This window comes from Ictidomys tridecemlineatus, chromosome 10 (genome assembly GCF_052094955.1).
Source record: "Ictidomys tridecemlineatus isolate mIctTri1 chromosome 10, mIctTri1.hap1, whole genome shotgun sequence".
Lineage (NCBI taxonomy): Eukaryota > Metazoa > Chordata > Mammalia > Rodentia > Sciuridae > Ictidomys > Ictidomys tridecemlineatus.
In genome coordinates this window covers 125,851,711-125,865,720 of record NC_135486.1, presented here as the reverse complement: position 1 = coordinate 125,865,720, position 14,010 = coordinate 125,851,711, and the positions used below count along the sequence as shown (strand labels likewise).

Genomic DNA, 14,010 nt, shown 5'->3' with positions numbered 1-14,010 from the left:
CAGGTGCCCCCCAGTGACGGCGCCTCTCTGTGGAGAGCGTCTGGGTGAACCCTCCAGGTCCAGCCAGAGGTGCCAGCAGTGTCCTGGTGCCCAGGTGGCGCCCTCATCTCCCCCATCCAGGGCGACCTCGGCTGGAACAGCGGAAGGCCCCCGTGAGGCCGCGGTGGCTCCCAGGGTCGCTGGCGGGTGGGGCGGGTGTTTTCCCCCAGGTTTGCCAGGCGGGAGGGGCCTTGGACACGGGGTGATGGCTTCATCATCTCCAGGGGACTCGTGGGGACAGTGTCACAGTTCCTTATGAGCAAAGTGTGCCTCATCAACCAGGGGTTCAATATGTGCCACCAAAGAGGTGCCGACCCGAGCCCACGGGAGGGTTCCCAGAGCCAAGGTCAGCGCCACAGGCAGCCGGAGCCCGTGGGCCCTGAGCACGGCCACCTGGGGCTGTGACAGGAGGGAGCGTCTGGTGGCAGGAAACGGGAGGCGGAGCTGGGTGGAAAGTCTTGTGACCCGTGTAGTGGGGGGGGCCTGGGGGCACTTTGCCGAGTCCAACCCCGTGGCCAGCACTGCAGCCCGACACGCCCAACCAGCCAGGCAGACGGGTGATGATGCCCATTGTACGGGGGACCAAGTGGGCGCCACAGAGGGGACACCACGGTGTCTCGCAAGCCGGGAGGTGGTGCAGCTGGCCGCGCTCTGTTGTCATTCATAACCGCAGGGAGGGACCCCCGGCTGCCAGCCCCCTGGGTTACTAAACAGGGACTAAACCAGTTTACCTGGAGACCAGGTCTACGGACGGCAGAAAACCAGTGTCTGAGCCTTACTCAGGCCTCGGGGAGATGACACCCCGCTGTTCAGCAGGGTGGCCTGGAACCCCAGAAGGCAGCGAGCAGGCACCAGGTGACCTTGTTCTGACAGTCACTCAGCAGGATGTTCGCGAGCCCCTCTCAGGGCCCGGCGTTACCTGGCACAGGGAGGATGCCGAGACTCTAGGTGGTAAAGGGCGGAAGCCAAGGTGACGTGGATTTAACCACTAGGAAACTTCTAGCTCATGAAATCAAGGTTCAGGTATGGCTGGATCCAGGGGCTGGCCCCATGTCACTGCAGTCAGTCATTCTCCATCTCTTCCTCTTTCCCTTGTGGGTCATTCTCAGGTGGGGACTTCCCTGGCCAAGGCTCAGGCCACCAGTGAAGCCTCAGTTTACATCCCACCTGGGAAGGAAGACGGCATTTCTTTCCCAGTTCTCTTAGCGAAAGTGCTGAGGCTGCCGTGGGCTCGGCTTGGCTCCCGTCCCCCCTAGAGCGACCAGCCCCACGTCTGGGGAGGGGTCACTGAGGCAGGCGCAGAGTCAGTTCCCCCGAAGCCACTGGAGCAAGAGGAGTCCAGGTCTGTGTGTGGAAGAGCCCCTGCCAGGCAGGACAGCGGGTGTCCCCAGCCCTTGCCCTGGGGCACTCCCTGGGGAGGGACAGGGTGAGCGCCTGTCACCATGCCAGAAGCAGCAGAACGTTGTCCTGTGCCCCAGGAGGGGACTTAGGTGGGAGGAGGCGTAGAGTGACCACTGTCCCCACCCTCCAGCCGCCTCAGTGACCCTGGTCATCCAGCCGCCTGCAGGTGTCATCACGCCCAGCGGGAGTCGTGAAAGAGCCATCAGAGTGACCAAGGCTAAGCTCTGGGTGGCTGGAAAGGTCACGGCACTTGCATTGAAGAGGGGACGGCAGAGGGGCTGCCGGGGGTCATGGGGGACCCAGCTGTGTTCAGCAGACCCGGTGGACAGCGATGGCACCGTCTGGTCCTGGGGAAGGGTTGTCAGAGGGAAGTGTGCCCAGGGCGGAGGGGGCCTGCTGCCCGAGAGGAGGTCAGGCAGGAGGAAGGGAGGCGGGACCAGCCGTCACTGACCCCGTGGTGTCCTCAGCCTGGCCAGGAGGGTGTCAGCATGGACTCTAGGTGCCCAGAGGAGGGACTGGGCCCTGGTGGGAAGGGGAGACGGAGCCTGGCAGCGCCTGCAGCCTGGGCTCCCCACCCGGCCCAGCACTTGCTCTGAGGTGGCATCTAGGACACGCAGGCCCTGCAGGACCCAGGCCCCGCCCCCCTTTGTCCTTTGTCCCCTCCTGAGTCCCCTGAGCCCTGCAGTGGAGGCAGAGTGGGGTCGGGGCGGGTGAACGTGGGCGGCTTCCCTGGCCCTGGGTCTCGGGCAGGATGACCCTTAAACTCACCCACTGAAGGACGCAGGGGACGGGCGCTGGGAGGCTGGGCAGCCTGTGCCCATGTCACCGTTGGCCGTTCTCCCCGCTCCTCATCTCAAACTCGCCTTCTCCCCAGGCCACAGGCAGAGAGCTGGCCCTTGGAGGGTCCCTCAGGTCGTCCCTTGCGGTCACAAAGGTCCCGAGAGCCATGTGGCTGGACCTCAGTCCTTGGCCTCGAATGGCCAGGGACCACAGTTCAGTCAGGAGCCCCATCCCCCATGCTGCAGTCCCAGGAGCAACAGTGCAGCTGTCCTTTGTGCTTCTGTGTCCTCACCATGTCCCTGCGCTGCTGGCCCCTGAGGAGGGACGCTCCCCAAGCCCCCAGCTCCAGCAGTGCCCGGGCCGAGCTCTGCTCCCTCACTGTCCCGGGCCCTGCACTCTCAACTTGGGGCCTGCGCCTCCCCACTGGGCACTGGAGCCCTGGGTGCTAGTGACCCAGAGGCCACCATGAGCATGAGGTGGGACCCGCGGCTGTGGTGTGCCCACGGTGGGTGGCAGCTGTGGGTCGGGTGCTCCTGTGCGTTCCTGCGAGGCCCGCGGTTCCCTGGGCGCTGGTTCTAGAAGGAGCCCTTGAGAGCGTCCTGCGGTCCTCACTGTGGGCAGCACCGCTGGCGGGACGATGCCTGTGCCCAGGCGCTCGCCTTCGGTGGGAGAGGAGGGACCAGAGCCAAGCATGCAGACGAGGCCGCAGCACATGTCCGCAGCGACAGGGGTCGAGGGAGAGCCTCGAGGCCCTGGCCAGCTGGTGGGCAGGCCTGGGACGTTTTGGTCCTGGGCATTGAACTTGGGGCCACTCTGCACCGAGCCCCATCCCCAGCCCTGTTTTGTGTTTTATTTAGACACAGGGTCTCACTGAGCTGCTTAGGGCCTCGCTTTGGCTGAGGCTGGCCTTGAACTCAGGATATCCTCCTGCCTCCTGAGCTGCTCATCACAGGCGTGCCAGCCGGGCGCTGGGGGTTGGACGGGGCGGAAACCGATCAGATTTATCCAAATCCCCCACCTTGGACAGCTTTTTATGCAAAGTAGCCCATCAATTTTTGAGAAAGACCTTTTCCCTGATGCCACCTGACTGTCACTGATGCGCTGGCTGTGGGGGGGGGGGTTCCTTTAGCAATTCCTTTCAGCGTCTGAATAATTGTCTCCTAATTTATCAGCTTCATGATCCACGTTTTCATAAATCATCCTGCCTGCGCAGAGACGCACGTGCAGCCCAGCCCCAGGTCCCGGGACGGGAGGCTGCAGCCTCAGCATCCGAGGCCCTGGGCCCAGGGAGGGCAGTGGGCTGCTCCCTCCACCGCGGGGGGCCTGCATCCCTGGATCCCTTGCTCCCCGAGCTGCCTGGCGTCTGGGGACGCGTCTCCCGGTGACTTGTGTTTGCCTCTGTTTCTGTCGTTGCCTAACAATCAGGCGCCTCCCAGGCTCCCAGCTGGCAGGAGATAAGAGTCCTAATAAATGCCCCTGCCACCGTGGTGACAAGATGGATGTGTGACCTGCTACAGGGACTTAAACAGAAAACAAAGGCATCGCCCCAGCGCCACGCCTGCCTCCCCTCCACTGAAGTCTCAGTCTGTCACCGTCCTCTCTAAGGCCCCCAATTTACTTGTACCTAGGCCCTTTGTGTCGTGCCGTCCCCCTCCCCCCAGCCTGCAGAGAGGTCACAGAAAGCCCCGTCTTTCCCCCGGGGCTTGGCAGTTATTAGGTCTCCACGACACCCCGACTTCTCCCTCCCCGGGTTGGAGGTTTGGGCGGTCTTCGGGGCTCTGTCTGAAGCCGTCTCCTTGCCCAGGGCGGCTCTTGGGAGTGACCGGCTGGCGGGAGCTCGCCGGGCAGCACCAGGTGTATGACGTTGGCTAGATTTCCGTCTTTCTTCTGAGAACCTTCTGTGAGTTTCCAGCAGTGGCTAAGTCTGCCCGTCTCAGCATGGTCTCCCCACCTTAGAAGAGCTCTTGGTTTGGGTTAGAACTCTGATTTAGCCATCACCTAAACTTGTGTCCTAACCCCGCCACCAACCAGCTGGGTGATGTTGGGCTGGTTGCTGGTCCTCTCTGGACCTCAGTTTTTCACCTGTTAAGTGGGGTGACAAAGTGACACCCAGGAGTGCTGCTGCACAGATGGGCATCTGGAGCTGCCCTGCTTCCCTCCCCTGGGCCTCCGCAGGGTCTCTGGAGGCTTGAGGCCATGAGGGGACCCAGGGGAGGGAGGTGGGGCGGCTCCCTGCCTGGCTGACCGGATCCCCGCAGTGCTCACCTTTTATGTGATTGCTATTATTATTATTATTATTATTATTAATTATTATTAATTATTTTGGTGCCAGGGCTTGAACCCAGGGGCACTTAACCACGGAGCCACACCCCCAGCCCTTCTTATGTTTTATTTTGAGACAGGGTCTCACTAAGTTGCTTGGGATCTTACTAAGTTGCTGAGCCTTGAACTTGCAATCCTCCTGCCTCAGCCTCCCAAGCTGCCGGGATTACAGGTGTGCGCCACCGCACCTGTCTGATGGCAGTGATTTTTTAAAGTGTACCTTTTCCTGACTTGGCAGGTCCATATTTGCAGTCTGAACGTGGGTTTTCTATGTCAATCTGGCCAAGCTGCGGGCGTGTGGAGGTGCTTGTGAAGGCTCTGCGGAGTCTGGCCTCCCGTGGCCGCGGTTCTGGCAGGGCTGACAAGGACACTGTGTGGTTGGTGGCAGTGCAGTGTCAGGAGAGTGTCAAGGCCAGGTGTGAAATGGGAGGCAGGGCCCAGGGATAGCTCACCTGGAGACCTGGCCACACTCATGCCAAGGGGGTGTGACATCATATCATCCATCATGAGCCAGCGCCCCGCTGACGTGTTTCAGCCTCACTGGGGCATGAAATGGTGGCACCTGAGATATCGGGGGTGACCAGGAACACATATATTCACTCAAGAAAATAAAACTCGGCTGCCCCGTCTGTAAAGGCTGTTTCCTGATGAGCCATGTCACATGAGAGGCCTCCCGCAGGGACCTCCACCCTAGGCCCATTTAGTCACTCGTCTGATAACGTTGCTCTTCACAGGACGGAAACGGGCACAAAGGTGGTGGTCTCCGAGACCCAGCTGTGTGTATCAGCCACCAGGGTGGGGGCTGCGTGTGCTCAGTGTCGCTGACGTGCATTTGAGCCCCAGAACCCTGGCAGAACGTCCCTTGCAGGCCCCACACTGCCTCAGGGGCTGTTGTAGGTGACCAGCTGGGCACAGCCCCCCATCAGCGTCCCCTCGGTCCCCGGTCCTAAAGCAGCTCACCTCTGGCCTGGGGCGGGGGGGCTCAGAGGTCCCGCGACCATCTCTCCTGCAGGATCCTGAGGCAGCTGAGAGCCAAGGACCCCGTGCAGCTGAGGCTGGAGCACCTGGAGCAGGGCTTCTCCGTCTACGTCAACGGGGCCAACTCGGCGCCCAGGACGTCCCCGCGGAAGGCCACGCACGCCGAGGGCCCGCTTGGTGAGCACAGCCCCGGGCCGGGCAGCAGGGCTGGCGGGGAGCCCAGGGTCCAGCTGGCGGCACGCGTGAGGCCTGGGTGCCACCCAGATGCACCACGAGGGCAAAAGGAGAGAGAAGGAAGAAAAGGAAGATCAGGGAGTGGGGGGCCTGCTCTGTGCCCGCCACAACTAGTTACACGCCGAGTTGACCATGGCCCTAGGCCAGAGAGACTATCAGAGAGAGAGAGAGACAGAGAGAGATCCCTTTTCTCTTCTTTCCTCTTCCCTAGCAGTGGGCGGCGGGAACCCGGCCTCACCCTGCTGTGCCTGCCCCACCGCTGTGTCCCCCCAGCCAGGGTCCTCCTTCCTGTTTAACTGGTCTCAGCCCCGTCCCTGGAGCGGAAACCGCCAGGGCAAGCATTCCTAGTTACGTTTCCTGGGACACAGGTGTCAGAAGTTTAAGGACACGTCTAGGTGTCCGGGTGACTTTGATGATACCTGGTTTTCACTTGATATTTCTTAGCACTAGTCCATGACCCCTGTCTAAGACCCGATTCCACCGTTCATTTCTGCGTTGACTTAATCCACACTCCTCATACTTTAAGTGGATTTTGTCTGCCCTATTTTTAAAAAGCCCGAGATGCCTTGAGTAACGAATGGCAAAGCTCCCTGTCCTGTGACTGGCTCAGCACAGGCACCGAGATGGTGTGGGGTTGGCTCAGTGAATCGGCAGGGCCCACGTAACACAGGTGCCTGTCCCCGGTGCCAAAGTGCCCTCAAGCCAGGCAGCTTGCTGGGCAGGCCTGTAACCCCAGCAACTCAGGAGGCTGAGACAGGAGGATTGCGAGTTCAAGGCCAGCCTCAGCAATTTATCGAGGCCGTAAGCAACTTAGCAAAACACTGTCTCAAAAAATAAAAAGGGGACTGGGGTTGTGCGAGGCACTGGGTTCGATCCTCAGCATCACATAAAAATAAATAAAAAAATTAAAGGTATTGTGTCCAACTACAACTAAAAAAATAAATAAAATAAAAAAACAAAAAAGACGGAGAATGTAGCTCAGAGCTACAGCGTCCCTAGTTTCAGTCCCTGGTACCAAAGGAAAAAAAATTAAAAAGGAAAGCCTCCTCTGAGAGGCCAGGATACTACCAGGTTTTAAGAAGAGGATTTGGCACAAGACAGAGCGAGACTTGAACGAGGCCTGTTCTGCAATCTCCAGCTTTGATTTCTCAGGCAACTTGCGAGCTCTCTGATCCTCAGTTTCTTCTTCTTTCAACGGGAATTAATCACGCCCACTTGTAGACTTGCCAGAGGGATTTAATGACATGTTTAAAAAATGCGAAGTGCCTGGCACGCAGTGGCCTTGGTTTGTGATATTCTGACTCTTTGCCTCCTGGACGTGGCGCACTCTCCAGCCACCGTCCACAGGAAAGGAGAGAGAGGGGAAGTCAGGTCCCAGGAGGATCCCGGGGAAAACCCTGCCCTTGAGCTTCCTAGGGGAGCTGGGACTCTCCTGGGCAGCAGGGAGGACAGCAGTAGGCAGAAAAGGAGGACGCGCAGGTCACAGCCCGCTGCTCTGCGCCCTAGCCGCACGCGCAGTCATTCAGCAAACCTGCCGCACTCTCCCCCTCACACACTGGGAATCTGTCCCACGCATGCTCCGTCCTTGTCCCTAGCTTCTCCATCTTGGCCATTGTTCTTTACATGGGTCACAGTGCCAGATCTGGCTGGACGCTGTCCCATCATTCCATGGTGAGATGTGCCCTTGCCCCCGGCACCTGGCCTGTGCTCTCCGGCTTGCTGCCCCAGACAGGCCCCTGGGCATATGCGCGGTAGGAGGCCTCGCCCACGGAGACACGCCTTGGCCTCCCGTGGAGTCTCATACTGGTGGCCCGTGTCTCACCAGCCTCCCTCCCCTTCTCTGGTGCAGATCATGGACGGAGACTCCCACTTCAAGAAGCTGAAGACATCGTAAGACGCAAGGCCCAGCGCCGAGGATGGCACCAGGTCTGGGGACGCAGGCAGATCGCGACTTTGGCCTCATGTCTTAGAATCTGGAGCAGGGCCGTGGGGCAGAACATAGTCAAGGGTTTAGAAGCCTTTGGGCAGTGGGTGGGTGTGCTGGGCACGGCAGGGGTGCCCTCCCCGAGCATGGGGTCCCCTCTGCTGCATGTCCTCCCTCTGCACTGGGCCCCACTGGAAGGAAGGAAGGCTAGAACCAGCCCCTTCATGAAGACTCATTCGTCCAGTTTTTTATTAAATTGAGCACCTACTATGTGCCACACATGGTCTCAGATGCCAGGGATATATTGACAAAGCCCCTGCCCCTTGGGAGTAAGTGCCACTTGGGTGCTGCTGATCCCCCACCCCTCAGACAGCGGTCTGCATTGCTGAGCACCTCGCCCCGGATGCAGGCTTGGCCTGAGGTCCTGCGTGACTTCTCCTCTTTGCACCCACAGAGGACCTACAGGTGGGTTCCAGTGTCATCCCCCCTCTTAGGGACTGAGGGAGACAGAGGCTCAGAGAGCTTTCCCAGGTCAACAGGTAGGAATGGCAGGACTGAGACACAAACTCACAGCATTCCTCCGCGTTCTGTTCTTTCCACGTCATCCTCAACACCTCCCTGCAGGTCACACACACCTTACCTGGGACCAGGACCCCTTCCTCAGCCCCAGGTACAGGTGCATGTGCAGATCGCCTGGGGGTTAAGATACAAATGGTCAGGATCCACCCCGGCGAGGCTGCCCGGGTGGGCTCCGGCCCGGGTTTCCTTGTTACTGTGTTCATCTCGCGCTCACCAAGATGGGCAGCCGCCTCTCACACTGGACCAAGTGGATGGGCCCATGGCAAAGGTGCATGGGGGCTCTGTCGGCTCAGCCTGTCTGCGCAGCCTCGGCAGAAATTGAGGCCCAGAGACGTAGGAGCCTCGTGGCCACTAAGGGGAGAGGGCAGCAGGGCAGTGGACCCTGGTTCTCCACCTGCCCCTCAGGGGCCCTGTGGAGGGGCATTCGGCCTGGCTCAGGCCTAATGCGCAGGCGCAGGGCAGCAGCCTGGAGACTCCCTTTGTCCCCAGCAATGACTGTTAATTTCTCATTAATGAGGCCTTTCTCCTCTTCCCACTCAAGTCGCTCTCCTGTTGTTTCGAGTGCCTTCTATTACCCAGAGCTGTATTCGTGTCTGAGACTGTGACTTAACAGCTGGCCCAGAGTCTGTGCAATTTAAAAGACTTGGCCCGAGAGTCATTAGCCCCAGTCTCCCCTGTGGCCCCCACTTCACAGGCCGGATCTCGGCTGATTCCTGGCTTCCTGAATGGGGGGGCAGTCATTGTCCCTCTGCACTGTTCTCAGTCGGGCTCAGCCTCTCGGTGGAATGCAGGGCCCAGCTTGGGCCTGGTGCCGGTGGGAACAAGGTCCAGCAAGCGCAGCTGCCCCTCCCTGGCCTGCCAGGAGACCCGTGGCCAGACACAGTCGGGCAGGAGGGACCGCCGTCTGGCCTGGGATCAGGAAGACACCACACCACCGCGGGCCCAGAGGGCCCTGGGGCCTGTCCAGGGTGGGACACGGGTGAAAAACCTGTCACCCGCATGGTGTGCTCAGCAGAGAAGCACCAGCATCTGTCCCTGTCCCCTCCTGCTGTGTCCTGGGAGGCTCTGATTGGCTGAACCTAAGTCGCACCCGGAACCAGAGCCAAAGGGACCTGTGGACCCGGGACTTGGCTCCTTGGCCTCTACCAGACTGAAGGGGTCGGGCGGGCGCCAGTCCCTCCCCAGCAGACCACTCTGCCCACCTGTGGTCCCGAGAGTACCACCCTCCGAGACCTAGGGGAGCAGAGTGGGCCAGGAGGCACGCGTGTACGAAATCATCCGTGACTTAATGACATCCTGGGTACCTGCCAGGGCCCGGGCGTGTGCAGGGTCCTGGGGTTTAATGAACCAAAGCAGGCGCCGTGCTGGTCGATGGCTGTGGAGGGACAGTGTCCTCAAACCCCTTGGGCCAGCTTGCCCCAGGTAAACTATCCGCACCCCCACAATTTTAAAAGAAGCCTTAGTCTCTTGCTAATCTTTTAATTCAAAAGACTTTATATATAAAAATCTAGATTCCTATTTCCCTGAAAAACAGGAAGACCTGGCCCCGACTCTGGGCCTTGCCCCTCCTGTTAGGTGCCGCCGCTCCAGTCAGGGCAGCAGGGGACCTGCGGTTCGTCCTCGTGCCTGGGCCACTGTTTCTCCAGCCCCAGGTCTGCTGCCCACCTGGCTCAGAGTTTGTGACCCTGGAGAGTCAGGGGTCGGTGGTCCACTTCCCTGCTGTGTGCCCCGGGCTGGGGATGCAGCCTCTCTGAGCCTTGGTTCTGTCGTGCAGGAACCTTCTCGTGGCTGCTGGGAATGAATGTGGGCAGTGGTGTCACAGGGGTACCACGGCAGGGACTCTGCCTCTTCAGCTAGGAGGACCTGGTGACAGGTGACAGATGGATCCAGAGAAGTGGGAGGAGCACAGCTGTGGGCTTCCTGGTGGCACCAAGGACTTGCTTCCTGGTCACTGTGGTGGGAGTGGCATCAGCCGAGCTGGGGTCTGCGGAAATTCAAGAAGGGCCAGTAAATAGTACTGAGCTTTGCTGCAGTGGACAGAGGGGCAGAGGACAAGGGGGACTCCTCTTGGGGACCTTGGGCTCTTCCTTCTGGTATGTCCCTGTAGCCTGCCAGTCCTCACTCGTCCTGGGACTGTTTGTGGAGCACCTGTGAAGTGTTGGGCCTCCTGGGGGCCGGGCTGGGGCAGGAACGAGGCCGGCCTGCTCTCTAAGGCTGTTCCCAGGAGCAGGTGGGGAGGTGCAGGAGAGCCAGCCAGGAGCAGGCGGTGCTGGGGGAGGGCACAGGGAGGCAGGCAGCGCCCGGAGACCACGTGAGTGGGGCAGGCAGTGGAGGCCTGCGCGTCCAGCAGAGCTGGCCCTAGAGGATCTGGGGAGAGTGTCCCTGGTGAAGGGCACAGTAGGGACACAGGCACTGGGTGGACGAGGCAGGGTAGCCAGTGTGTGGTGGCAGATGGTGTCAGGCTCACAAAAGGCCTTAAGTGTTGGGAGCCACGGCCGAGTCAGGATGGCGCCCGGCATTTTGCCAGGAGTGGTTGAGAGGTGAGCCGGCGAGCCATGAAGATGATGATGATCAAGTTAAGCCGTGCATGGTTATTGGGATGGTGACTGATTGCTGTAACTGGACGATGCTAAATTGAAACACGCTGTGTATTCAGTTGTATATAAACCTCTGCTGTCCAGCAATAAGGCGGCTCCTGCTACCTCGCGTGCCCGCTACTTTTGAGTTCCCGTTAGTTCTCGCGGTTTTTCCGGGGAGTTCTGGAGAGTTCCCGTTGCGTTCGGGGAATAAAGTCGTTGCTGTTTGAACCTACAAGTGGCTCGTGACCTCCCGGTTATTTTGTGCCCAGCCAGACTGCGGCACTTAAGACCCCCGGCCCCCCGGCCCCCGCCTTAGAGGCTTGGATGTGAGGAATCCCCGAGTGGACACAGGAGGGGACGGGGGCAGCAGGAGAGCCCCGCGGGAGGCTTGGAAGCCACTCTTTCTCCTTGCTGGTCCCCACAGCCCCTGTGTGCACCCTGTCCCCTGGCTTCCCCTGAGCGGCCACCTCCATCACACCCACTGCCTCAGGGTTCCTGGCTTGCTGGCTGCTCGGGGCGAGGCCTGGGCTGCGGCTGGGCAGCCTGCACCAGGTGCCCCCGGGACTCAGGCAGGGCCAGGCTGTCCCCTGCAGGTCCAGCCCTGGCAGCCCTGGAGCAGCCCGTGGGCCCCGCAGCTTCTCCTGGAGGAGGCTGGGAGTGGCTGGTGGGGACTGTGCCCAGCTGCATGTCGTCGCCACCAGGAGAAGCGCACGGGATCCGTGTCCTCCAGCCCCGAGTAGTGGAGGGATGGGGGAAGCTCCATGGAATGAAATCCTCGAGACAGAGTCTTGGGGACAGGCAGTCTGTCCTGATGCCCTCGGCAGCCACGGGCAGGCGGAGTGGTCAGGGTGACAGAGTCCCCAGTGCTCAGGGGCCACCCCACTGGGGAGGGACCAAGCCCTGTGCCGGCCCTGGGTTGCCCTGTACAGCAGGGCCTGCCAGGAGGGGCTGGGGCCAAACGGCCACCTAGCTGTGGCTGGTCAGCAGGGACCCCGTGTCGTCCCAGTGCCACCCCAGGCCTGTGACTGCCCCTTTCGCTCCCCACCTCATCCCCTGCACCCTCTGCTGCTAGGTCTCCTCAGCAGCCTCACAAACCCTCCAACCCCCGCCCAGGCCCGCTGACCAGCCGGGGACACTCGCCCCTTCCCCTGGTCTCGCCCAGCATCAGGACGCACCGTGGGCAAAGCTGCCCCCCAGGAGGCTTCCCGGGCAGAGGTCAGAGGCGTCCACGCTGCCCAACAGCCCACAGCTCTCCCAAGACCCTCCTTGAGACCCCAGCTCTGGCGCCTGGAGTCCGCAGTGACGGCTGTGGGCTGTGACCCGCGGCCTAGCTGCCAGGGGCCGGCAGTGATAGATGGGCTCTTGTTCCTACTGTCCTTCCCCCCTCTGCTCCTGGGCCCTGGATCTTTCTGCCGCCATCAGTGGATTAAGATTTATGGCTCCCTGGGCCTTGTGATACTTGGGTGGACAGCGGCCTAATCAACAGAGCCGTCGTTTACCAAAACGCTGTCAGGTTTGATGAACGTCAGCCTCTGGGCACTAAATTGGCAGTGACGGGCGGCCTGCGGCTCCACCCGGGGTGGGCTCTCCTTGGAGGTCCACGCAGCAGGCTCCCTGCACTGAAGGCAGGGCTTGCCTCTCCTCAGCCGCCACTGCTGGCTTCCCATCTCCCGGGTCCCCTGGATCTGAGCTCTGAACACCTGAGTGAGGACCGAAGGGGAAACCGCCCACAGAGCCTCAGGCGTTCAGCCCCCGGACTTCAGGGCCAGGACTGTGCTAGCGTCAGGAATGTTTTTTTTTTGAGGTGAGACAAATCTGGAAAGAAGTCCCCACAGGCAGACAGACCTGTACCCCCAACCTGCCTCTAGAGGGAGCCGCTGACCTACCGCACAACCTGCACAACCCTTCGGGGCAGCCCTGCGCTGCTGTTTTCTGTACTTGACCATGAGCTTGAACATGCGCCTCTCGATCCCTATAACTGCGCCTGGACGGGCTGAGAGGGCTGGGGCTCAGACAAGCTGGCCTTGGGCTGGTGACCAGAACAGGGGGCTTGGGGGTCAAGGGTTTGCAGTCCTCCCTGGGGTATACACTGCCAGTCCACCCAGGCCTGGCACGCAGCGGGCAGGAGAGCAGCTGCAAACCCCCAGCCCAGAACCCCCAGCCTCATCCGGAGCCGGGTCGGCTGGTGGGAGGCAGGGAGCATGGGTGTGAGGCCGGGGCGGGGCGGAGCTGCTGGCCTGGGTGTGGGCGGGGCTGCCCCAGTCTCCTCCCACTGGGGGGTAGGGGAGGCTGCACAGGTCTGGGGGCAGAGCGCAGGCAGAGGCCGGGCCTATTTGTTACCCCTGAGCCACTTGGTATGAGAAATCCTTTTTTTAAAACAATCTTTATTTTTCAGAGGTAGTTGGACATAATGTCTTTATTTGTTATTTAGTTTCATGTGGTGCTGAGGATGGAACCCAGGGTCTTGCACATGGTAGGCAGCGCCCTACCGCTGAGCCGCAACCCCAGCCCTGGTATGAGAAACTCTAACAGGAGCACTGCTTTGCCACTGCTGCTTCCTAAGCTCAGTCTCCACTGTGACCTCCCTGAGGTTGGGGCATTGGTTTTTAAGTGTTTGGTTTTTTCCTTGTTGAATCTTCCCACGTTCCGGAGCCCTGTGGGCAGTCAGCTGCTAAGAACCTGCTGACCGAGTGCTTTAAGGCCATGCTGACCTGTGCCTGCAGCTTGGAGCCCCTGAAAGGAGCAGCCGTGGAGAGCTGCTGGGCCGGAGGCTGGGTTCCGCAGAGCGGGGAGCTGGCTCTCCTGCGCCTCTGCTGCTTTTGGATTCAAATCTGAGGCCACCGAGCTGTGTCGTCTGACTCCCTTACTTGCCATCTCACATTCAGGTGCGGCTTGGTCCAGGAGCTCAGACCACGAACAGGAGTCCTCTCCATCTCTCAGCTTTGCTTTCCCCTGTGCCCCATGGGATACCACAAGGCCACCAGCAGCTGCCCACGTACATCCTGTCAACCTGCTATCACCCCCCATCCGCTCCCCAGAATGAACACCCAGTCACAGTGGCCCAGGGCGTCTCCTGCTCTGACCCTGCTGGGTCCCATGCTCCCTTTCCCCCCGGTGGGACCCAGTTCCACATGAAACACGAGGCTTGGAGTGAAGAGGATTTCCCCAAAGACA

At 60.6% G+C, this 14,010-nt stretch overlaps 1 protein-coding gene across 1 annotated transcript in view; it reads left to right on the top strand.

The window, feature by feature from the left end:
* Positions 1-14,010, top strand: part of Katnip (katanin interacting protein) — a 139,157-nt gene that overhangs the window by 45,994 nt on the left and 79,153 nt on the right. The window contains exons 4-5 of the mRNA XM_078024169.1: positions 5,555-5,697; positions 7,604-7,680. Of these exons, the coding sequence (XP_077880295.1) occupies positions 5,555-5,697; positions 7,604-7,680 (220 nt within the window). The remainder of the gene's footprint in view (positions 1-5,554; positions 5,698-7,603; positions 7,681-14,010) is intronic.